Below are 26,786 nucleotides of genomic sequence, written 5' to 3' on the forward strand. Positions count from 1 at the left end.
CTAAACACACCTTCTGCTTTTCTGGATCCCAAAGCCTGTAATCAAACTGATCATGTGAGTAATTAAGAAAAATATATTCTTTAGTCTTACCATCCAACTTGGACCTCTCATTGTCTGGAATATGTGCAAATACACGACAACCAAATACTCTCAAATGCTTGTAGGAAACATCTTTTCCTAACCATACATGCTTTGCAACATCATCATCTAGGGTTGTACATGGTGACAAGTTGATCACATCAACTGCAGTCCTCAAAGTCTTATCCCAAAACTTTTTGGGTAGCTTGGCTTGTGAAAGTATACATCTGATCTTTTCCATGATGGTGCGATTCATCCTCTCTGCAATTGCATTATGATAAGGTGTACTAGGTGCTAGTCATAGGTGCCCAGCAAGCCAATCACGTGAGTGATGGCACATGTGACTTGATACAGAATCTTTTTGCTTATTATATTTTGGCATATATCACTTTATAACTATTGCATATATGCATATATATATTGTGATGTCCTTAGATTTGTGCAATGGGAATCGGATTGTGATGAGATCACGATAATGAGATCGATTCACCTTTAAACACATATCCTAAATAATCTCGGTCATAGGTTACTCGAGAGCGACATCGTGATAATCGGACAGACTGGTGTGCTGTATACCCATCCATATGATGGATGTAGCTGGTCCCACAGCTACTCGTGTAGGGACACTAGGGATACAGTACAGGTGCTCATTGGAGAATGAGTTCACTGATTGATCCGCTTACGGAATGTTGGATGATTGATGATGCCTTATTGTCAGACAGCGATTCCGTAGTCCTAGTGGTGTATCTGGTCCTTAGACTTGAGATACTAAGGATGTCCTGTATGAGTGCTCCACTCTTTGATACCAGACTTATAGGTTTGGCTATCCCAGATCTAGTACAACTGGTCATTGAGAGTGGTAGTCGACCTTACGAGGGCTATTGAGTGTCGATAGAGGATCATCCACTCTCGGCGTCATGAGAGGAATATCCCATGTGTTCTTACTCAAACAAATCCCTGGCCAAGGTCATTCGGGTTGAGAGAGAAAGGTTTCTCCGGGAGAATCTGATTAGAGCGAGACTCGAGTAGAAACCATATGGGTCTGACAGCACCATGCTCGATATACAGTCTCTGGGATATTAGATGGATGAGGGACTATAGGTACACGGTAACTAAGGACAGACAGGTCCAATGGATTGGATTCCCCTGTATCGTCTGGGGACTACGACGTAGTGGCCTAGTACGTCCGTAGTCGATGAGTCGAGTGAATTATTACAGAGATAATAATTCACTGAGTTAGAAAGAGTTCTGACAAGTATGACTCACGACCAGCTCGATATTGGGCCTAGAGGGTCACACACATATGGTAGGCATTGCGATGAGTAGAAGTTCGGATATGAGATATCCGACGGAGCCCTTGTCTTATTGGATGCAGATCCAATACCCACTAGGGGAGGACCCATTAGGGTTTGACAAGGGACCTCTATAAATAAGAGGGATTCAGAACCTCATAGGCTAGAGCCTTTGCTTGCCTCTCCTATTCTCCTTCCCCTCTCCACCTCAGAGCAGGCATGGAGTTTTGAGGAGTGTCGTCACATCCCTGCTGTGTGGATCACCACTAGAGAGGAGGACGCTTGACCTCCTTCACCCTCTCCTAAAGATCTATGAAGAAACAAGGATATACGATCTCCCAAGGTAACACAATCTACTCTATACGTAGTTTTTTAAGTTTCGCAGATTTTGCGCACCAATCTTTGCACGACGACGAACATCTCTTTGGGAATCGGGGATTTTATTTTCTTGTTCTTCAGCTGCACATGTAATGTCGCCCCCAAGATTTCGCAACAGCGGTATCAGAGCCAGGTTGTTCGTGCGAATGATTGGTTTTGAACTGCATGTGTTTGTTTAGGAAGAATTTTGACGTCAAAATCGTTGACGCAAAAACAAGGAAGGGAAACAACAGTTGCTGCCCTCGATCTACGTGCGTGCAGCGCAGCCGAAGGCAGGCAGAGAAGGGGCTGCGCCTACAGCAACCGACCGGCGGCCTACTTGTAGCAGGCTTGCGTCCGGTGGGGCTGGCAGCCCGCGCGTAGAGGCGCCTGCGGCCGTTTCTCCCGCGGGGTGAGGCGCCGCAGGGCAGCGGCGCCTACGGTTTGCCCCTCGGAATTTGAGAAATTTCAGTTTCTATCTTTTATCCAAATTATGAAAATACCCCTATGAATTCAAAAATTTCCTATGTCCTTGATTTCATAAAATACTAATTAATTAAAAGGTTTAGTTGATTATTATTTTTTATCATTATCTAGTAGTCCTACATGATGATGATTATTTATACATATGATGTATGATGTGTGGACGGATGATCATGGACCGTGTGATGTGTGTACTTGTGATTATTATTATTGAGGTCTGTGAGCCTCAATTATATTTCTCGTTTATTGTTGGGCCTGCGTGCCTATGATTAAGTTATAATCACATGAGGAGGCGCAGCGGGAGCGTGGATGCGATAGCGGGACCCTCGAGACGAACGATCGCGATGCATGAAGATGTCGACGGAACCGACGAGGATGAGATGGACGATCACAGGGCATGGAGATGCACCGTTGCACACATAGATCTTGATGTGAGTGATTAGGCCTACTGGCTCGGGCCTAATCACATTAGATTGTGGTCCATGATCATCTGGTGTGATTGATTATACACATACTAGATATGTATATATATTTGCATGCGATGTAGATATATATTAAATATGTATATATGTGACATGTCATATTAGGAGACCAAATCATAGAAACATCTCTCTCGATAATATTAAGTCAGTAAACGTGAGGCAATTAGATTGACCCACGTGGCCTTCCATTGTTATAAATAGGAACCGATTCCCGGTGTAGGTTGAGTTGGTCGAGTCCCTCGAGACTCACCTATATCGCGATTCACTATCTTGCTTATGACATAGAGATGTCACCGGTGACCTGAGGGCATGGTATGCTTGGTCGAGTCCCTCGAGGGTATATCATCAAATCAGACTCATCTTGTAACGAAGGTGTTGATTTAACCAAGCATCATGGTTGGTCGAGTCCCTCGAGGCCATGGTGATTCAGAGGCCGAACAGGACGGGAATCACAAGGAGTTGTAATCGGCAAGAGTTGCCTACCTTTTAGGCTTAGTGTGATTGGTCGAGTCCCTCGAGGTTACACTAAGACGCTGATTGGATCCTGATCCCCACTGGAAGTCTACCGGAGACTTCCGTTTCACGTGCTGAGGGTATCGCGTGACTCGTTAGTAAAATAGTGGGAGTATATTAAGATAGAAGTCCATATCTTAATAGTTTATTTCTTGTAAAATCTGCATGCTATTCATTTCTGCTGCATCTTTATTTTTAGAAAATGTTGCTTTCAAATCCCTTACGTGGCATACTTGATGTCAATCGCCTCACTAGTCCAAATTATATGGATTGGCTCTATAACTTGAGAATTGTTCTCATGACAGAGAAAATCGTGTACGTCCTTGATACAAAAAATGTCTACGCCCGATGAAGGGGCAAGCGAGGTTGAGATCGCTCGCTACGTGAAGTACATTGATGACTCCACTCTTGCTCAGTGTTATATGTTGGGCTCTATGACTCCTGAGTTACAGAGACAACATGAAAAGATGGATGCCAGATCCATTCTCCTACATGTCTGTAAATTGTTTGAGGAACAGGGAAGGACTCAGCAATATGAGATATCCTAGTGCATCTTCCGCGCTAGGATGACTAAGGGAACACCGGTTCAGAACCATGTCCTAAAGATGATTGAGTGGATAGAAAAACTCACAGTTCTAGGAATGGTCCTAGAGAATAACTTGTGTGTGGACATTGTGCTTCAGTCCCTACCAGATTCCTTTTCACAGTTCATAATGAATTTTAATATGAACAAGCTTAAGGTGACTCTCCCAGAGCTCCTCAATATGTTGAAGGAGGTAGAGAGTACTATTAAGAAAGAGAAGTCAGTTCTATATACTGGCGAGACCAGAAAGAAAAGGAAAGCAAAAAAGTCCCTTAAGAAAGGAAAGGGCAAGGGCAGACCAGGTAAAGCAAAGGTTGCTAAGAAAGACCCAGAAAAGGACAAAGGCTAGTGCTTCCACTGTGGCAAAGATGAGCACTGGAAGAGGAACCGCAAAGAGTACTTTGCAGAAAGGTCGAAACAAAAGCTTGGAGAAGTTTCAGGTACATTCATGATCAATCTCCAATTGTCAGAATTTTGTGATAGTGCATTGGTATTGGATACCAGTATTGCTTATCACATCTATAATTTATTGTAAATTCTAGCAAAGCCGAGGCGAGATTGGTGAGAGGAATATTGCATAAAAGTTTGTTTATGCTAGACACTACTCCACATATCATGGATGTAAGTATGTCTAAGAGGAAACGAGATGAGGTGAACAATGCATACCTATGGCATTGTAGGCTATGTCACATCCATGAGGGAATGATTCAAATGTTACTAAATGATGGATATCTAGATCCATTCGACTATGAGTTATATACAACTTGCGAGCCTTACCTTCGTGGAAAACTAACCAACTCTCTATTTAGTGGAACTGGAGAGAGAGCCACTGAGCTGTTGGAACTCATATAGAGTGATGTATATGGACCCATGTAAACTCATGCCATTGGTGGTTACTCCTACTTCATTACCTTTACTGATGATTTCTCAAGGTATGGATATATGTACTTAATGAAGTACAAGTCCGAGGCCTTTGAGAAATTCAGAGAGTATAAGAATGAGGTGGAAAACCAGACTGGAAAGAGTATCAAAACTCTTCGATCAGATCGAGGAGGTGAGTACTTAAGTTCATAGTTTACTCAGTTCCTCAAGGACCATGAGATATTATCCCAATGGACACCTCTTTATACACCTCAGCTCAATAGTGTCTTTGGAAGGAGGAATCGTACGCTGTTAGATATGGTACATCCATGATGAGTTTCGTTGACCTACCCATCTTATTCTAGGGATATGCCCTAGAGATCGCAACTTACCTTCTGAATAGAGTTCCAACTAAATCGGTAGTGTCTATACCATATGAGATATGGAAAGGGAAGAAGCCTAATCTTAAGGTTGTTAAGATTTGGGGCTGCCCTATCCACGTTGAAAGACACAACCCCGATAAGTTAGAATCAAGGACAGAGCGATGCAAATTTGTGGGATACCCCAAAGAAACTTGTGGGTATTATTTCTATCATCTCGAGGACCAAAAGGTCTTTGTAGCTAAGAGAGCAGTGTTCCTTGAGAAGGAACACATTCTTGGCGGAGATAGTGGGAGAATGATAAAGTTGAGCGAGGTTGGAGAACCAAGCTCAAGCACCACTCTACAGCCCGAGTATGTTCAGGTACCTAATACACAAGTTTCAACTTTACGTAGGTCTGATAGAGTATCCCATCCTCCTGAGAGATAAGTGGTACATATAAGAGGAGAGGATGTTGAGGATATTGATCATCAGACCTACGAGGAGGCTATTATGGGTATAGACTCCAGGAAGTGGCAAGAAGCCATGAATTCTGAGATGGATTCTATGTACTCCAACAAGGTTTGGAACCTAATTGATACGCCCGAAGGTATTGTACCCATCGGTTGCAAGTGGATCTTTAAGAAAAAGATCGGAGTAGATAGAAAGGTAGAGACCTATAAAGCAAGGCTAGTGGCTAAGGGGTATCGTCAAAAGCAAGGTGTTGACTACGATGAAACCTTCTCACCCGTAGCAATGCTAAAATCCATCAGAATTCTATTGGCTATTGCAGCACACTATGATTATGAGATCTGGCAGATGGATGTGAAAACCGCATTCCTCAATGGGAACCTCGAGGAGGAGGTGTATATGATGCAACCTGAGGGAGTCATGTCCAAGAACTGCCCAGATTAGGTGTGTAGGTTGCTTAGATTAGACTAAAGCTAGCTTTTCGAAGTTGGAACATAAGATTTGATGAGGCAATCAGATCTGACGACTTCGTTAAGAACGAAGATGAGCCTTGTATGTACAGGAAGGTAAGTGGGAGCGCTATCACCTTTTTGGTATTATATGTGGATGACGTCCTGATCATTGGGAATGACGTAGGAATACTATCCAGAGTAAAGGCTTGGTTATCTAGACACTTCTTCATGAAGGACTTAGGGGAAGCATCCTATATCTTGGAGATTAGAATCTATAGAGATAGATCCAAGAGGATGCTTGGCTTGTCCCAGTCCAAGTACATAGAAACCATTGTCAAAAGGTTTGGCATGAAAAATTCCAAGAGAGGTCTCATAACGATGAGACATGGGATATCGCTTTCTATGAGTATGTCCCCAAAGACTCCAGAAGAAAGGGCGAACATGGATATGATACCTTATACCTCAACAATAGGGTCTATCATGTATGCCATGCTATGTACTAGGCCTGATATAGCGCATGCTCTGAGTGTCACAAGCAGGTATCAGGCGGATCTAAGCTTAGAGCACTGGAAAGTAGTAAAGTGTATCCTTAAGTACTTGAGAAGGACTAAGGATCTTTTACTAGTATATGGAGGTAGTAGCCTTAAGGTTGAAGGCTACACAAACTCAAGTTTTAAGTCTGATATCAATAATAGCAAGTCAAATTCGGGGGTACGTGTACACCTTGAATGGAGGAGCAGTGTGCTGGAAGAGTTCCAAGCAAGATACTACTACTAACTCGATCAAAGAGGCGGAGTACATTGCTGCATCAAATGCAGCAAAGAAGAGAGTTTGGGTGAAGAAGTTCATCACAGATTTGGGAGTCGTGCCAGATAGCGAGAAGTCGACTTCCTTATATTGCGACAACTATGGGGCGATTACTCAAATAAGGGAACCCGGGTCTCATCAGAAGTGTTCTGAGGAGGTTCCAGCTTATCAAAGAGATCGTAACCCGAGGAGATGTAGTAGTGGAAAGAGTTCCATCCGAAGATAACATTGCAGATCCACTGACAAAGCCGCTGTCTCAGATTGTCTTTGAGCGTCACAGGGGTCTGATGGAGATCAGACACATAGGTGATTGGCTTTAGGTCAAGTGGGAGATTGCTAGTCATAGGTGCCCAGCAAGCTAATCACGTGAGTGATGGCATGTGTGACTTGATACAGAATCTTTTTGCTTATTATATTTTGGCATATATCACTTTATAACTATTGCATATATGCATATATATATTGTGATGTCCTTGGATTTGTGCAATGGGAATCGGATCGTGATGAGATCACGATAATGAGATCGATTCACCTTTAAACACATATCCTAAATAATCCCGATCATAGGTTACTCGAGAGGAACATCGTGATAATCGGACAGACTGGTGTGTTGTATACCCGTCCATATGATGGATGCAGCTGGTCTCATAGCTGCTCGTGTAGGGACACTAGGGATACAGTACAGGTGCTCATTGGAGAATGAGTTCATTGATTGATCGCTTACGGAATGCTGGATGGTTGATGATGCCTTATTGTCAGACAGCGATTCCGTAGTCCTAGTGGTGTATCTGGTCCTTAGACTTGAGACACCAAGGATGTCCTGTATAAGTGCTTCACTCTTTGATACTAGACTTATAGGTTTGGCTGTCCCAGATCTAGTACAACTAGTCATTGGGAGTGGTAGTCGACCTTACGAGGGCTATTGAGTGTCTATAGAGGATCATCCACTCTCGGCGTCATGAGAAGAATATCCCATGTGTTCTTGCTCAGAAAAATCCCTAGCCAGGGCCATTCGGGTTACGAGAAAAAGGTTTCTCCGGGAGAATCCGATTAGAGCGAGACTCGAGTAGAAACCGTATGGGTCTGACAACACCATGCTGGATATACGGTCTCTGGGATATTAGATGGATGAGGGACTATAGGTACACAGTAACTGAGGACAGACAGGTCCAATGGATTGGATTCCCCTGTATCGTCTGGGGACTACGACGTAGTGGCCTAGTACGTCCGTAGTCGATGAGTCGAGTGAATTATTACAGAGATAATAATTCACTGAGTTAGAAAGAGTTCTGATAAGTATGACTCATGGCCAGCTCGATATTGGGCCTAGAGGGTTACACACATATGGTAGGCATTGCGATGAGTAGAGGTTCGGATATGAGATATCCAACGGAGCCCTTATCTTATTGGATGCAGATCCAATACCCACTAGGGGAGGACCCATTAGGGTTTGACAAGGGACCTCTATAAATAGGAGGGATTCAGAGCCTCATAGGCTAGAGCCTTTGCTTGCCTCTCTTATTCTCCTTCCCCTCTCCACCTCAGAGCAGGCCTGGAGTTTTGAGGAGTGTCGTCGCATCCCTGTTGTGTGGATCACCGCTAGAGAGGAGGACGCTTGACCTCCTTCACCCTCTCCTAAAGATCTACGAGGAAACAGGGATATACGATCTCCCTAGGTAACACAATCTACTCTATACGTAGTTTTTTAAGTTTCGCGGATTTTGCGCACCAATCTTCGCACGACGACGAACATCTCTTTGGGAATCGAGGATTTTATTTTCTTGTTCTTCTGTTGCACATGTGATGTCGCCCCCAAGATTTCCCAACACCAGGAACTATCATCTAATGTTGGATCCCATGTGACCTGCAATAATCATTAAATAATCCTATGTACCCACCACCATTATCTGATCTTATACATTTCAATTACCTTTTTGTCTCCTTTTCAACCCTGGCATAAAACTCTTTAAAGACATTAATAACTTGATCTTTGGTCTTCAAAGCATCGACCCAAACTTTTCCAGAAAAATCATCTATAAAAGTGATAAAATAAAATGCACCACTTATACCAAGAATATCAACAGATCCACTAGGAGTTTTTGTCCTTAAAAGACCACATACATCTGTATAAACATGGTGTAAGGAATGCATTTTTTTAGATATAGCAGGACTAGCAAATGAAACTCTATGTTGTTTACCAGCCAAACAATCAATATAAGGGTTCAAATATATACCTATGAGATTGAGTAATACCTCTCTCTTGGAAAGAGCTTGCAACCCCTTCTTGCTCATGTGTCCCAGTCGCCTATGCCACAACTCCATGCTGAAGTCTTTCTATGTAGCATTTAACTGTTCACCACAAGTTTTAGCTTGCAATCTGTTCAAAGTGTAACATTTCTTTCCACTAGCTATAATAAGAGAACCCTTACTGAGTTTCCATTGCCCTTTGTGAAATCTGCTATTATAGTCTTCATCATCTAGCCTTTCAACTGAAATTAAATTCAACCTCAAGTCAACTACATGCCTCACATCCTTAAGCGCTAACTTGCAGCCAAGGTTGGTCTTTAAATGGATATCACCAATGCCAATAATGTTTGTCAGGCCATAGTTGCCCATCTTGACAATACTAAAATTTCCAGACCTATATGTAGCAAAAAACTCCCTCTGTGGTGTAGCATGATAAGAAGCACATGTGTCAATCACCCACTCAAGATCTTGACACACAAGAAAAAATATCATTAGAATGAGACAAAATCAAATAATCACCACCCTGCACTATAGCTGTGATATTATCTTTTGACTCTGTAGACTCCACTTCTTTTTTCTTTTTCTTGTTCTTCTTAGGTTGCTTACATTGATTCTTAGAATGTCCTTTCTCATCACAGTTATAGCAAATAATATATTTTCTTGATCTTGACTTGCTTCTATCTATGCGTGAACTGCTTCTAGACTTTGACCTTCCTTTGTTTTCTGAGATAAGTACTTGTAAATCATTCTGAGATGTTGCTGAATTCTTTTTTCTCAACTCCTTATTCAACAAACTGTTTGTTACTTGACTTATGGTGACAACACCATTTCGCGCAGAATTACTAAGGGAAACCACCAATGTCTCCCAACTTTCTAGTAATGAATTGAGAAGTAACAATACTTGTAACTCATCATCAAGAGACATTTTTATAAAAGATAACTAGTTAGTAATACTCTGCATTTCATTTAAATGCTCAGCAATAGAAGCACCCTATCTATATTTTAGGTTCATAAGTTTTCTGATAAAAAAAACTTTATTGCCAACTATTTTTCTTTCATAGAGACTTTCCAACTTTTTTCAAAGAGAATATGCAGAAATTTCAGTAGAAACATGGTAAAAGGCACTATCATCTGTTGAATAAACCCAACTGTTTTTCGATATAACCTCTTCCACTCATCATCTGTCATAATTGAGGGTTTTGCACTATCCCCCTGCAAAGGTCCATACAAATCTTTGCAATACAAGAGATCTTCCATTCTTGGTTTCCATATCATCCAATTAATTCCATTCAAACTAATCATGCAAGAAACATTACCAGCTTCCATATTCAAATATAAAAATTAAATCACCACAACCCTACTCTGATACCAATTGATGGAATATAAAGTGAAATAAACTTTTGTATATGAACAAATACTAGTAGGCTATAACACGCAGTTGAATTAAATTGAATTACAATCAAATAGAACACCAAGATATATGTGGAAAACCTATCTAATATGAAGAGTAAAAACCACGGGGCAAACTAGAGATGCCACTATAAGAATAATGAATATACAAATCTCAATCTCTTGCTCAAAACCCTAACAACAATCACAAGAGAATAACTGGGATATAAAGATCACGTTACTGTGCTCAAAATTCTAAATCCTTCCTAATTCTCCCCAAGTAATCACAGTAATAATCTACCGTAGATTTGATCTAACCTGAGATAGAGAATACTGCTGGATGATTGAGAATAGTCTCTCTGCGTTGTCCTTATTTTCTTCCCTTTCTTTCTCTTTGGATTTCTATCTTTTTCTTCTCCTTTTTACTACTGCCAAGATCTCTCATGGTGCTCTCATTGCTACCCTATTTATGTCTATTTTCACAGCCATCACACACCCCCCTAATATGAATTAGGGTTATGTTAAGTGAGGAGGTAGGCTGTAGACTGATAAAGCCCACAATGAGCTGAATGTGGACTGTCTGCCCAACAGCTTGCACATTTTACATTTTTTGCTTGACATGAATCTACGCGGTGTTCAGCTCACTATACATTATAATCTTAATGGTTGATTACTTGGATACAGTGGAATCAAGCATTAAATTTCATACGTTACACTTGACACAGTAAAGAGAACTAGAAATGTTATTGAAATACAAGGTAAATTTATAGGGAGCTAGAAATACATAATCGACCATTGAGGTTCTGATAAGAAGAAAATGATTTTAGGCTTCTGTTTTCTACTGTTAGAGAAAAGAAGTAGAAAATGTATTGTACCTTCATTGCAATGAAATGTGAGCATTAGTTCAGTACAAATCCAAGTTGAGCTCATCTTCTTTGACATAAAGAAGGCTAGATGATAAAAAAATGAATTGCTTTGAATCTTTTGCTCTTTTTTGAGGAAACTTTGCTATTCAAATGTTTCATACCTTAAAAAAAACAAATACAAATTTATGTGTTTTTGTTTGTCATAACTTTCGGTTTAACTGCATTCAGTATTGAATTATGAATTCCAGATGTGCACTGAATTATGTATTAAAGATAAGAACCATTTGTATTTATTATATGTTGAATTCCTAGAAAGATAATAAAGAATGGCTTAAATGGCAATGCAATTCCCAAACAAGTATGGAAGTCATATCCGTGAAAGAACTATGGCAATTGACACGTTTCCTTGTGTTCCTTTGATCCTTAATCCAAGGAGGCATCCTTTCAAAAGATCTGCAACGTGTGACTTGTGCTCATTCTGTAACCTTGAATGCTTAGAATGCTCCTTCTACGAAGCTTACTGAAATCAAATCACTACTGAACATAGGCAGCATGGGGACACATGTTGGGGAGACATTTACTGCCATGAAACATGGTAGATGTTGCTTATTTCTTGATGAATTTCACAGATTTTGGGAGCCTGATGGCTCTTGGCTTTATCATACTGGAGATGCACTTCTAAGAGGTGTTTGAAGTGACCAGAGGCAGCATAAGATCAACATAGATGGATCTCCTCAGCTTTCTCTCTCTCTCTCTCTCTCTGTCTCTCTCTCTCTCTCTCTATTATATATATATATATATATATATATATATATATACACATAATTATTATGGGAGGCTACTTAACTCTTCTCTCAGGGACATCCACATTGTGAATCAAGCCTCAGCTTTCAAGATTTCTCTAATGGATCAGTAGTTGAAGTGAGGAGGCTTTTCTAGTAGGGAAAGGGTACATAAGCAAGAACAAGAAACCAGAGAGAAAAGTGACATTTGTATCAGTTGACTGACTTCACATAGTTGGGAGACTTTAATCCATTATCTCCTCTGTCTCTACTTGTTAGTCTACGCTGAAGATGATCGGAAGCTTCACAGTGACTTCACATTGACTACGCTGAAGATGATTTATAGTAAACCTAAATCTGATTTATTAAAAAAATATATATATACAGTGAAAGCAGCGAAGTGCGTCCAGCGAACAATGGCGGTGTGAGAAAAAAATAGTGAGAGAAAAGAAGAAAAAGTTAAGATTTTTAGGGCTTTTGCTAAATGATCCAACTAAATTTCGTTAGTTTTGATTTAAATTTTATATGAAGAATTCTTGCAACACGCTCTACAATCTTAACGGTATTGATCTATAGTTTATCCTCTCTTTCCTGCTATATCCATTTTGTGATATTTAAATTTTCTTTCATAAAATCCAATGATGATACGATAATATTGAGCCAATATATTTATTTTTTTATATTATTATGATCGTTTGATTATTATGGAGAAGACTTATTATAAACCTATTATCATTATTGATGATAGTGAAAGTTTGAGATGAATTATGGTCCCATGATTTTTCCTGTATTGGGTTTTCCACGTAAAAATTCGATGTCTCATTTTGTGATTGATTTATTGTTCTATTATTTATGCTACTATGGTTATTATTTATATTTTGATAATAAGTTAGTATTTTGACGAGGAACCATTTTTGATACACAAAGAGGGCAAAGAATTATTTTGCTATAGTAGTTTTTCCCAATAAATGGTATCGGAGTTGTAGGTTGTTTGGTGCTATTTTTTTTTTGTTCTTGTGTGATTGAAATGGAGGAGTCAGATAGTATGATTAAATTGAACTCATCAAATTATTCTACTTGGAGGCGTATGATGGAATATTTGCTCTATTACAAATAAGCCCATCAAGATTAAAGATAAACCTTCTACTATAGGCGATGAGGAATGGAAAGTTTAACATTAAAAAACTATTACCTATATTAGAAGATGGATGAATATAAATTTACATGAGCATATTTCTGATGAAACTTAGAAAACCTCTTTGTAAAAAAGATAGTGCGAAATAGAATTTCTCTCATCAGAAGGCTTGTAAATTTAAAGTATAAAGATTATGGTAACATTGTTGAGCATATAAGTATATTTCAGAGTCTTGCGAACAAGCTGGTTGCTATGAAAATGAATATATATAATGAGATACAAGGATTATTACTTCTCAGCTCTTTACCAGAAAGTTAGGAAACGTATGTGATGACAATTTGTAACTCCACGCCAGAGGAGACTCTAACTATAGATATGGTTAAAGACAATTTGTTAAATGAAGATGCTAGAAGGAAAAAACAGGGTGAATCTTCTTCTAGTGCATTTGTTACTGAAAAACAAGAAAGATGTGGAAGAAGCCATAGCAGAAATTTACATGGTTATATAGGAAGATCCAAGTCTAGAAGAGATATCAAATGTTTCAAATATAACAGGCCAGGTCACATAAAGAAAGAGTGTAGGTTTTGGAAGCGAGAACAGAATGAAAGGAAGAAAAATGAGAAAGAGACCAATATAATTGCCGCTGAAAGTGATATCATTATTGTTTGTAATGACGGTTATATCAGTCTTGTAGCTCAGGACAGTAACTGGATAATTGACTCTGGTGCTTCATTTTATGTTACTTCTCATGGTGATTTCTTCGGATCTTACACTGCTGGTCCCATGATATCAGGCTTGAGAAAATAATTCCTAAGTCATTTTAGGAGGAGGCTTTGAGAACTACATTTGACTTGATAAATTGTTCTCTACCAGTTCCTCTAAAAGGTGATGTTCCAAAGAGAATATGGAAGGAAAAAAATATATCTCATAATCACTTGAGAGTCTTTGGGCGTAAAACATTTGTTTATAATCCCAAAGATGAGAGGTCCAAGCTTGATAATGAGGCAAAAATATGTATCTTCTTGGGATATGATCATGAAGAGTCTAGGTACAAATTATGAGATCTAGTGAACAAAAAAATTATTAGAAGTAAAGATGTTGTGTTTCTTGAAGACCAATTGTTTGATGATGGTGATAATATTAAAAAGCCAAAAACCTCTATTTATATTCCTTAGAATTTAGGTCCAGTTTGTTCACATATAGTTCATGATGATCATGGGGGAGATAAAAAAGAAGATTGTAGTGAGAATGCCAATGATGATACTCCTACAGTTGATGATGTTGAACCAACTGAACAAGTACCTCTACCACCAAGATTCCATTGAGAAGATCCACAAGAGAACGACAACATCTACCAAATATCCTCCACATGAATATGTTATGCTTACTGACGAGGGAGAGCTAGAAACTTACCAAGAAGCTATCACACTTGAGCATAAGAATGAGTAAGTTAAAGTTATGCAAGAAGAAATGAGATCCTTGCTTGAGAACAACACCTATGACTTAGTAAAGTTGCCCAAAGAGAAAAAAACTCTTAAGAATAAATAGGTTTATAAATTGAAGACTAAAAATAATAGCTCATAACAAATATACAAGGCATGATTAGTTGTGAAAGGATTCAGTCAGAAGAAATGTATTAACTTTAAAGAAATATTTTCTCATGTGGTGAAAATATCCTCTATCCAAGTTATTCTTGGTTTGGCTACCTGAATTTAGAAGTTGAGCAACTTGATTTGAAAACAATATTTCTTCATAGTGACTTAGAAGAAAAAATTTACATAGAGCAACCAAAATGTTTCAAAGTCAAGGGAAAAGATAACCTGGTGTGTAAGCTTAGGAAAAGCTTATATGGACTCAAACAGGTACCTAGATAATTGTATAAGAAACTTTATTCCTTTATGATGAGCTAAGGATATAATAGAACCACATCTGATCACTGTGTGTTTATGAAGAAATTTTCAGATGATGATTTTATTATTCTCCTACAATATGTTAATGTTATGCTAATTGTTGGCTATGATGCTGGTAAAATTGAAAAGCTTAAAAGAGAGTTAAGTAAGTCTTTTGCCATGAAAAACTTGAGATCGGTGAAACAAATACTTGGCATTAAGATTCTTCGTGACAGGTAGAAAAGGAAGATTTGGTTGTCTCAGAAGACTTACATTGAAACGGTTATTGAAAAATTCAACATGAGTAAAGTCAAAACAGTTTATTCTCCACTTACAGGTCATTTCAAGCTTAGTTTGAAACAATATCCTACAAGTGAGAAATAAAAAGAAGAAATATCTAGAGTATCAAACTCATTTGTAGTAACCAATTTGATGTATGCTATGATTTTTACTAGCTAGATATAGCACTAGTTGGAGTTGTCAGTCGATTTCTCTCTAATTTCGATAAGGAATATTGGGCAATAGCGAAATGAATATTAAGATATCTAAGAGGTACTTTCAGGTTGTGTTTATGTTTTGGCAGTGATAAACCTGTGCTAGAAGGATACACAGATGCAGACATGGCAGGTGATATTGATTCCAGGAAGTCCACTTCGGGATTCTTAATGACATTTGCAGGGGGAGCAGTCTCTTGGCAATCTAAGTTATAGAATTGTGTTGCTTTATCAATCACAGAAGTAGAATATATAACAATTACTGAAGCCTGCAAGGAAACTTTGTGAATAAAAAAGTTTTTACAGGAATTGGGCTTGAAATAGTAAGGATATACTATTTACTGTCATAATCAGAGTGTCATTCATCTCTCCAAGAATTCAATATATCATTTTAAATCCAAGCATATTGATGTTATAGATATCATTGAATTCGTGATGTGTTTGAGATGAAAGAATTGTATTTGGAAAATGTGCATACCAATGAGAATTGATCAGATATGTTGACAAATTCTTTGCCTAAGAAAAGTTTAAAACATGTAGGCGAAGAGTGGGCTTAGTACAATCACTATATGAGTTGGAGGGAGAGAATTGTTGGATCCAGCCACATGTGGGCTTGGACTAGATGATTTGGCCAGTAAACCAAAATCTGATTTATTAAAAAAAAAAAAAAAAAAAAAAAAAAAGAGAGACGTGTACAGTGAGAACAGCGAATAACGAAGGTGTGCATAAAGTGAACAATCAGCAAACAATGGCTTTTGCTATATGATCGAGCAACTAAACTTCGTTAGTTTTGGCTCAAATTTTATATGAAGAATCATTGCAACAAGCTCTACAATCTTAATGGTACCAAATTATAATTTATCCTCTCTAAGATACTTTCTTGTTATATCCACTTTATGAGACCTAAATTTTTTTTTCATAAAATTAATCTTTTATGATGATGATATGGTAATGTTGAGCCAAGATATTTATTCTTTATGTGATATTTTGATTATTCTAGAGAAAACTTATTATAAACCTATTATCATTATTGGTGATAGTGGAAATTTGAGGTAGACTACAGTCTCGTGATTTTTTTCGTATTGAATTTTTTACATAAAATTTTGATATCTCATTTTATGATTGATTAATTATTTTATTATTTATATTACTCTGATTAATATTTATATTTTAATAATAAGTTGATATTTTACTATAACAATTTTTCCCAATGTACTTCGCATATTCCGCACTCAACCAACCCGATGGAAGGAGAAAGGAAGGCCAAATGTGATGCTAAGTCTTGTCTGAACAGAGAGACCTGTCCTCTGGAGTCAACATGGAGGTAACATGTCATGCTTAAACCCATTTATGAAGCATGGGGACACATGTTGCGGAGACATTTACTGTCATGAAACATCCTAGATGTTGCTTATTTCTTGATGAATTTCACAGATTTTGGGAGCCTGATGGCTCTTGGCTTTATGGAGATGGACTTCTAAGAGGTGTTTGAAGTGACCAGAGGCAGCACAAGATCAACATGGATGGATCTCCTCAGCTTCAGCCATCTAACTGGATCTCTCAAATGCCTCTCCTACATTAATCTTTTCAAGGGCCGTGCATGATCTCTCTCTCTCTCTCTCTCTCTCTCTATTCTATATATATATATATATATATATATATATATATATATATATATATATATATATATAGTTATTATGGGAGGCTACTTAACTCTTCTCTCAGGAACATCCACATCGTGAATCAAGCCCCAGCTTTCGAGATTTCTCTAATGGATCAGTAGTTGAAATGAGGAGGCTTTTCTAGTAGGGAAAGGGTACATAAGCAAGAACAAGAAACCAGAGAGAAAAGTGACATTTGTATCAGTTGACTGACTTCACATTGTTGGGAGACTTAAATCCATGATCTCCTCTGTCTCTACTTGTCAGTCTACACTGAAGATGATTGGAAGCTTCACATTGACTACGACTTGGGCGTATTCCACACTCAACCAACCCCAAGGAAGGAGAAAGGAAGGCCAAATGTGATGCAAGTCTCTGTCTGAACAGAGAGACCTGTTCTCTGGAGTCAACATGGAGGTAACATGTCGTGCTTAAACCCATTTATTAATGACCTTAAGGAAGATGACTAATACTGGTCATCAAATCAAAGCACTTACTGTTTGTTCTGTCTATATATACTAACTAAGAAAAGGCTTTTCACCCTCCTGAAACAGAGACAGCAACAATGGCTACTATCCTCAGGTTCCTCCTCTTTGCTGCACTCCTACTCCATATCTCTGCAGCAGGTAACCTTCTTCGCCTCCTCTCTTCTCCATCGAGAACAGTAGTTGATGACAACGTAACGCATGCTTTGGGATGTTGTTTGTGGTGACAGGGGAGAGCCAGGGATGCGATCTGTCGAGCATTCAGGTGCAGCAGAACAACACAGGGGCGAAGGTGGGCTACGACCCGGTGTTCGAGGTGGAGGTGAAGAACCAGTGCCGGTGCACCGTCACCGACGTGTTCCTACGCTCCGAGGGCTTCGCCAGCTCGATGATGGTCGACCCCAAGCTGTTCCGGCGGGAGGGCGTCGGCTACCTGGTGAACGACGGCAAGGGCATCCCCAGCTCTGTCTCCGTCAAGTTCCGGTACGCCTGGGACAGAGCCTTCAAGATGTCTACTGCAAGCCTGCAAGTGAAATGCTGGGGAATAGCTTGAATCGATATGTGGAGGTGAATTTGCTCGGCATGGAATAAAAAGGCTGTGCTAGATATATCCTTGCAATCTTTGATTGGTGTTTCATGCATGAAACAAATACTTGCTTCTCATTGTCATCCGTTTGATGGATTAAAGGTCTCCATTTTGGGATATCTGCTTCTTCTCCTGAGTCCTGGAAACGGCCTGGCACTCAAAATCAATCTTGATGCACAAAGTTACATGGAAAGAGGAGCTCGTCAAGTCAAACTATCCACAAATTTCCGGATTCTGATTTGCAAATATATTTTTATCTATTTATTCTGATGCAGAGTGCTGCTGAGTTCACCAAAAGTGTTTGGGGAGTACGGGGAAGTAAAACTTTGTACTGTAAGTGTTCCTTGGTTAGTAGTACAATCTTGTCACATCAAAATTCTTCTAGTGTTAGTAAAAGGGATCAAATTTCTTAGCCCAAAAAAAATCTTAATATATCAAAAAACTGAAGGCAATCATTGAAAAGAAATCAATTTCTTTGTGAATATATTACTGTCGAAGTATATTATACTTAAATTGACGTTCCAAGAATTCAGAATCAACGTGGATTCAAATCAACAACCAGCATCAATGTCAGTAAGTGAGTGGATGATTCAGCTTTATATTTCTTATAAAACTGGTTTGGAAGTATGCCCTTTGATGCCAAAGTCAACAAGTGGGTATAGAGGAATTGTAGAATTGAGTAGAATATTAATTAGCTAAAGAGCCAGACAGTCTAAAGGGTTCCTCGTAATGGTTAGAAGTTTAATCCGTATGGCGTAATATGGTCGGGTGTTACTTGTGGTGGTTGGTTGATAAAAGCAACGGTTGGCGCAGCCATACGTTTTATCAATTTGGTTGACCGTTTTAGTCTAGTGTCTTAATCGAGTTGCTATTACCGGTGATGTGTCGGGATCATATAGTGTCATCGAAAAGATGTAGGGGAGAATCGTGAGAGAGAGAGAGAGAGAGGAAGGATATCACGTAATCCCTGGTTGCCCAATTTCTTATGTCTTGGATCGTCGATCGCCGACTTTAGAGGTCAGTTTGAGAGAGGAGAGGAGATCGGAGGAGGGATTTTAGAGGTCCGATTTGAAGCAATCTTAACATGCTCAAGTCGGTCTCGATTATCCCAACTTGCCCAAACCTCCAACTCAGATTATAAAGCTATGTAGATCACAGGAGTAGTGATCTACGATTTGAGATCGAGGACCGCATCTTTATTTTGACAAAGGAATTATAAGAATTTGTGAAAGGAATAAATTTAGCTCCCAGATTTATTACTTCTTCTGACATTATATCTTGTACAAGGTTGAATTTACTGGTCATGATGTACTTCATGCCTCCATATTCAATAACTATATTAGGAATTGGTATGGTTGAAAGATGATGTCGACCCAAATTTTATAAAGAAATAAGCATATAATGAATAAACTTATACAAATGATGATAAATTATTATCATATACCATTAACACCAACAAGTCGACTACTTAGAAGATGGAAGAGCACATTACAAAGTAATACCTGCATCTATTTTCTTAACGTGAGTGAATCAAATTAGAGATTAGATTTTCTTAATAGGAAGAAATGTAACCTCCATACACGAAATCTCTTTTTTTAATTGAACTATTATAATTAAATTTTATCATTAATTAGATTAGCTAATTCTAACATAGGTTTGATTAGAAAGTTGATGACCCCTTATTGGCAATCTAATCTTATCATGTAAGAGAATTAAGGGTACGATAACAAAGTTATAAGTCTCAACTATTTGGGGTCGACTAAATGAATCTTTTTTGTCCTCTTTGAGATTTGTAAAAAATTATGTATTTATTTAAGTTTAAAATATTTAAATATTTATTTATAATTTATATTAATATTTTTTTTAGATTTTTTTCTATCTCTTTTCGTACTACTAATATTATTTAATTTATTTTTTTTACTATTATATCTTATCTTAAGCATATGCTTATATCATCTTAAATTATTTTCTCTCATTTCATTTTTTTTTATCAAAATAATTCCTAATTATTCATGAATAAAATTATTAGTTTTTATCTTTCCTAGTAACTCTATACATCTATTCTCAATATTCTCATTTTAATAACATAAATATTTTGTATATACTATTCTTTAACTATCTAATAATTAAATTCATAAAATATTATTTAATTTTATAATTATTTTTATATTTTTTAATATCAAAGATATCCGATAATTATATAAAACTCCTAATCACCCTCACCATTTGAGAATAAAATAATAATTGACTGAAGCTCCCCATTTTGAGAACCGTTAGACATCTGCTTTAGCTTTTTTTTCTTCTAAGAAATGTGCTGAGACTAAATACCATGACGCACAATTTTCTGGAAGGAACAGAACGTCAACCATATATATATATATATATATATATATATATATATATATATATATATATATATATATATATATATATATATATATATATATATATATATAGTTCTGCTCTTTTCAACAATAGCATAACCGAATGAGCTCAAGATACTATTTTCAATGGTAATATGATTAAATCAATAAAAATATTTTTCTCGATGATAAGATGATTGAACCATTCTCTTCAAGAATGATAATCAAACAAAAATTTTATCGTGTCTCAATTTTGCTACACATATAAGAATAATGATGTATGGACAATTATTGACATAGTCTGACTTCACACTTTAAATATTACAACTGCACTCAATGTGCATATTGTATTCATCGAATTTAGTATAGAATGATTATACCCAAATCTGCAAGAGATGTAAAATTACTCCCGACATTATAACATATGCTAAAGTGCAAAGGTCTAAAATTTTACTATAAAAAGTCCCTCAAATATATTGTTAGAGAGACTCATCTCTAAAACAATTGACCCTTACAGATTTGACATTCAACTCACTGGAAGGCTAACTCTTAAGCTTTTGACAGCTCTATTAGTCGTACTCTTGAAATAGTTTTGCAAGGTTCGGTGCTTCTTGAATCAGCTGGACTCAGGATAATTTGATCCAACACCATCCCTTACTAAGAGAAACACTGAATAAGACCTCCACCAGTTTTGCATCATAATTAGACAACCAAAATATACTTTAATAAATAGTTAGTTTAATAAAATTTGAATAACAAGATTTATACAAAAAATTATCATATTGGAAGTAGAAATTTGAGCACATGACCTACATTAATGTTGTCTCATTAGTAATGTGATTATTAGGAATATTAAATGTAGGAGTTCTAAAAAAGAATTTCAAAGAATTCGATATCATATGATATGAACAAACAGAATCAAGTGGCCCAAGTAATATTACTTGACATGTCAAAAATTGTAAAGACAAATTAAAGTGATAGCATGAGAGAAAACTTGGTTGACTATGGCTTCGACATGTATAGTAGAAAGTATTAGGCCAATAGAGAAAGACAAGTAGTTGCTACTGCAGCTATCTTTCTAGCAATTTTATGACATTCCTAAATTGTATGTTCAATCTTATGATAATATCTACAAACTAGGTTTTTACGCTCTTTATTTTAAGAGTGATTTGATTGGTTTGAATACTTTGGTAAGCATAAGTGTGTTTTATTTCTTAATGGTGTTGAAGTAGTTGAAATGATAGGACTCATTTTGAACTAGTTGATGATCATACAATGATGTCTTATGAGTTTCTTGGATAAAACTTTTGAATGGGCAATAAATAGGCCCCAACAAGCTCAAAATCATCATTTAAAGTAATTAAAAATGGATTAAATCTTAGTATATCATGATATATCTCTAATAATGCAATATTATATTTTACATTCCCATCAAGATTCAACAAAACAAGTTGATACCAATGAGATGCCATGAGAACAAAACTTATTTCATATGATGCAAATTTGAAATATGATATTATTGAGTTAGGTCTCTTAAAGGATAACAAATAGATTAAAACTCTCAAAGATCTTTTGTTGTATCAAAACGATCCTATCAATGGATGCAATTGAGATATTAGTTATCTATGCAATAATCTTATAATTATTGCTATCTTACGCTTCAATACGATCTGCAAATGCTTTTGAGGATTTAAATAATCCTTAACTAGTAATTTAATATCACCAGTGAAATAGTGTTAGAGCTTTTACCCTTTCAAAAAACTTTATATTGTTTAAGGCCTGTGAGTGTAGTTAGACCCATTAAAAATGAAAATAGTTGAGAGATATATAATTATGTATGGGTCATATCAAAAGAAAAATTCTTGGATATAAGCAAATGAAAGAGGCAAAGGAAAGGGCTAACAACTAGATTAAATAAAACTAACACCACATTTGATAAATTTATAAGGAAGAGAGGACTCCACTTTGAGCAATATGTTGCTTTGATATCATGGGAGAAACTTTATATTCCTAACAAGTATGAGATTAGAATTATTATGATGAAGGGAATCAACGAGTATGATATTTGATAGAGGATTAAAGATAGCTATATATATATATATAGCTATATATTACTAACAAGTAAGACTTCCCTCTCCTCTCTATATGTATATATATACATATATGTATATATATATATATATATGTATATATATATATATATGTATATATATGTATATATATATATGTATATATATGTATATATATATGTATATATATGTATATATATACATATATATACATAAATATATATACATAAATATATATACATAAATATATATATACATAAATATATATATATATATACATAAATCAATCAAAAATACTTTTCTCGATAATAAGATGATCGAACCATCCTCCTCATGATTGATACTCAAACGAAAGTTTTTTCGTACCATCGCACTCATGACCATATCATATTCATCGAATTTAGTATAACATGATTACACCCAAATCTGCAAGATATGCAAAATTACTCCCAATATTATAACATATGCTAAAGTGCAAAGGTCAAAAACTTTACTATAAAAGGGCCCTCAAATATATTATTAGAGAGACTCAGTCTCTAAAACATTTGACCCTTATAAATTTGTCAAAGGATAAAAAATAGATTACAACTCTCAAAGATCTTTTGTTGTATCAAAACGATCCTATTAATATATGCAATTGAGATATTAGTTATCTATACAATAATCTTATAATTATTGCTATCTTACGCTTCAATACGATCTGCAAATGCTTTTGAGAATTTAACTCATACTTAACTAGTAATTTAATATCACCAGTGAAATAGTGTTAGAGCTTTTACCTTTTCAAAAAACTTTGCATTGTTGGAGGCCTGTAAGTGTAGTTAGACTCATTAAAAATGAAAATAGTTGAGAGATATATAATTATGTATGGGTCATATCAAAAGAAAAATTCTTGGATATAAGCAAATGGAAGAGGCAAAGGAAAGGGCTAACAACTAGATGAAATAAAACTAACACCACATTTGACAAATTTATAAGGAATAGAGGACTCAACTTTGAGCAATATCTTGCTCTGATATCATGGTAGAAACTTTATATTCCTAACAAGTATAAGATTAGAATTATCATGATGAGGGGAATCAACGAGTATGGGATTTAATAGAGGATTAAAGATAGAAATAATATGGCCGACAACTTTATATTCCTAACATGTTACAATTCTTAATTAGTCTATGATCTGAAGATTATTTATCATAATACATTTGTATGATTGAGGGTAATCTTTTCCATTCAAAATATGTATAAATATATTGTACCCCATATGAGTGAAATAATCAATCTTTCATAGCAAATCCCTTCATAGTATTAGAGCTCTCTTACTTCATGCAAGACTTCCCTCTCCTCTTTATATCTCAGTGATTAGGGACATCAAATGTGTGCCGAAGGGGCAACCCACTAAATCGGTCGTGCTTGCTTTCTTTCTCTCTTCTTCCTCATTAATCATATAGTTACCCTAATTCTACAACACTAGTCATGATTTGAATGACTATTTTACAAATCTCTAAACGTATTTACTTGTTTATACTATCCTTAGCTTTGGTCATATATTTTACATAAGTTAACATTAAGATTTAGATCGTGTATTTTCATCAACTACTCTCTTAAGCATAGCATTATTTGGTGTTTGGTTATCAAACTCAAAGTCTTTAAATACCATCATATTATATTTGTCAAATCTAACTTTTCCTTCCAAAACCATGTAAGCTTATATGAGACCCCTTCAAAAATTCCTTTAGCTAAATTAACAAGTAGTTCAATAAAATTAGACAAGATTTATACAAAAAATTATCATAATTAGACAAGATTTGTATCATAATTAGACAACCAAAATATGCTTTAATAGATAGTTAGTTCAATAAAATTTGAATAACAAGATTTATACAAAAAATTATCATATTGGAAGTAGAAATTTGAGCAAACATGACCTACTTTATTGTTGTCCCATTAGTAATGTGATTATTAGGAATATTAAATGTAGGAGTTCTAAAAAAGAATTTTAAAGAATTCGATATCATATGATATGAACAAACAGAATCAAATATTACTTGCAAGGTTTGGTGCAAGGTTTGGTGCATCTTGAATCAGGTAGATTCAATATAATTTAATCCAACACCATCCCTTACTAAGAGAAACACTGAATAAGACCTCCACTAGTTTTGTATCATAATTAGACATCCAAAATATGCTTTAATAGATAGTTAGTTCAATAAAATTTGAATAACAAGATTTATACAAAAAACTATCATATTGGAAGTAGAAATTTGAGCAAACATGACCTACTATATTGTTGTCCCATTAGTAATGTGATTATTAGGAATATTAAATGTAGGAGTTCTAAAAAAGAATTTTAAAGAATTCGATATCATATGATATGAACAAACAGAATCAAATATTACTTTACATGTCAAAAATTGTAAAGACAAAATAAAGTGATAGCATGAGAGAAAACTTGGTTGACTATGGCTTCGACATCTATATTAGAAAGTATTAGGCCAATAGAGAAAGACAAGTAGTTGCTACTGCAGCTATCTTTCTAGCAACTTTATGACATTCCTAAATTGTATGTTCAATCTTATAATAATATCTACAAATTAGGTTTTTACGCTCTTCATTTTGAGAGTGATTTGTTTGATCTAAATACCTTGGTAAGCATAAGTGTATTTTATGTCTTAATGGTGTTGAAGTAGTTGAAAGGATAGACTCATTTTGAACTAGTTGATAATCATACAATGATGTATTATGAGTTTCTTGGATAAAACTTTTGAAAGGGCAATAAAGAGGCCCCAACAAGCTCAAAATCATCATTTAAAGTAATTAAAAATAGATTAAATCTTAGTTTATCATGATATGTCTCTAATAATGCAATATCATTTTTTACATTCCCATCAAGGTTCACACAAAGCAAGTTGATACCAATGAGATGTCATTTGAGAACAAAACTCATTAACATATGCACCTGGGGATATTTTCATATGATGCAAATTGGAAATATGATATTATTGAGTTAGGTCTCCGGATCACAAATAGATTAGAACTCTCAAAGATTTTTTATTGTATCAAAACGATCCATAAAAGATCAAATCCTTTTTCTTGTAAATTGAATGAAGAAGGATTCATAGGAATTGATTATCATATAGAAGATCAAGTCATTAATCCAAAAATCCATGAATCAAGACTCTTCCTTTAGGAGGAAGGACTCATGATCATCACATAAAAAATAAGGAATCAAGTTGTGAATATCAAAAGTCAATGTATCGAATCTTTTTTTTGTAAATAGCAAGAGGAAGGATTCATTTGAGACGATGTCGATTTAAAAGATAAATTCAAGTTACGAAAATCGAGAAGTGCGAAAAACTTATAAAAGAATTCATGTATTTGCTTATTATTTTTAGTTATTATCTTTCACTTTTCTCTTTCTATTCCTCCACTATGAAAGTAATTTGTTGTTGCTCGTCCTACATGCCAACCAATATTGAACACTTCAAAATTAAATATACCATCACATAAGTCTCAGAGATATAACCGCAATGCCTCACCACAATGCTAAAAACTTTGCAAATATCTAGTATTGGTAACAAACCTCATAGCAAACTTTTTACCTTCATCCTCTTGTGATGATCTAAGCATGTCCTACAAATAAATCAATTTGTTCCAAAGAGAAACAGAAGAATAGAAATAGCAGGTGCCACCAATTCCACCAAGTAAACCTTTTTCATATAAAAATATGACCAAAAGTATCAAATTTATGAGGAAAAAAAAAGCTCACTGAGGGAAAGAACAAGGGTGATCTAGAAGTTGTCCGCTTGCGGAGGGAGGGCAGCCATCAGAGTTAGAGCTTATCGGGAGAATCACATCAATCGGATCGATAAGCAGCAAAAACACATAGTCCTAGATTAATCATGAGGACCAGATTGATGGCGGAAAAGAATCTTGCACTGCATCTTCTTTAGGGTTTTCGAACTAGAAAAGTGCAAGAAGGGAATTGGGGGCTAACCGTGAAGTTCTGAACAAGATATGGTCGATTGTAATGCATTAAATAAATTTGTGAGAGAGTAGGGAACTCTCTTCTTTCCTTAGAGAGA

The 26,786-nt window shown here is 36.1% G+C and overlaps 2 protein-coding genes across 6 annotated transcripts in view; one reads left to right on the forward strand and one right to left on the reverse strand.

The window, feature by feature from the left end:
* Window positions 1–17,668: 17,668 nt before the first annotated feature.
* On the forward strand, window positions 17,669–18,569 carry LOC103985139 (TPD1 protein homolog 1B). Of its 2 annotated transcripts, XM_018826137.2 has the most exons (3): window positions 17,669–17,827; window positions 17,917–18,253; window positions 18,375–18,569. In XM_018826137.2, exons 1-2 carry the CDS (start codon window positions 17,767–17,769, stop codon window positions 18,237–18,239), a joined length of 384 nt encoding a protein of 127 aa, XP_018681682.2. In that variant the 5' UTR covers window positions 17,669–17,766; the 3' UTR covers window positions 18,240–18,253; window positions 18,375–18,569. The 2 variants fall into 2 exon arrangements, with proteins under 2 accessions (XP_018681682.2, XP_009401039.2); XM_009402764.3 differs by lacking the exon at window positions 18,375–18,569 and having other exon boundaries at window positions 17,917–18,294.
* A 2,331-nt stretch (window positions 18,570–20,900) lies between these two features.
* The window catches only part of LOC103985217 (1,4-alpha-glucan-branching enzyme 1, chloroplastic/amyloplastic-like), a 28,940-nt gene continuing 23,054 nt past the window's right edge, over window positions 20,901–26,786 (reverse strand). Inside the window, exon 8 of one of the 4 annotated variants that reach the window (XM_065109170.1) lies at window positions 20,901–21,288. In XM_065109170.1, the coding sequence (XP_064965242.1) occupies window positions 21,262–21,288 (27 nt within the window). In that variant the 3' untranslated portion in view covers window positions 20,901–21,261. Of the gene's footprint in view, window positions 21,305–24,808; window positions 24,827–26,786 lie in introns of those variants that run through there. The other 3 variants (XM_065109172.1, XM_065109171.1, XM_065109173.1) reach the window with 3 other exon arrangements.

Source organism: Musa acuminata, chromosome BXJ2-5 (genome assembly GCF_036884655.1).
Source record: "Musa acuminata AAA Group cultivar baxijiao chromosome BXJ2-5, Cavendish_Baxijiao_AAA, whole genome shotgun sequence".
NCBI lineage: Eukaryota > Viridiplantae > Streptophyta > Magnoliopsida > Zingiberales > Musaceae > Musa > Musa acuminata.

Bases quoted from the DNA above. Each gene is read 5' to 3' on its own strand.
- LOC103985139 (XM_018826137.2), top strand. From the start codon at position 17,767: ATGGCTACTATCCTCAGGTTCCTCCTCTTTGCTGCACTCCTACTCCAT. The intron at 17,828-17,916 runs GTAACCTTCTTC...TTGTGGTGACAG, and splicing joins ACTCCATATCTCTGCAGCAG to GGGAGAGCCAGGGATGCGAT.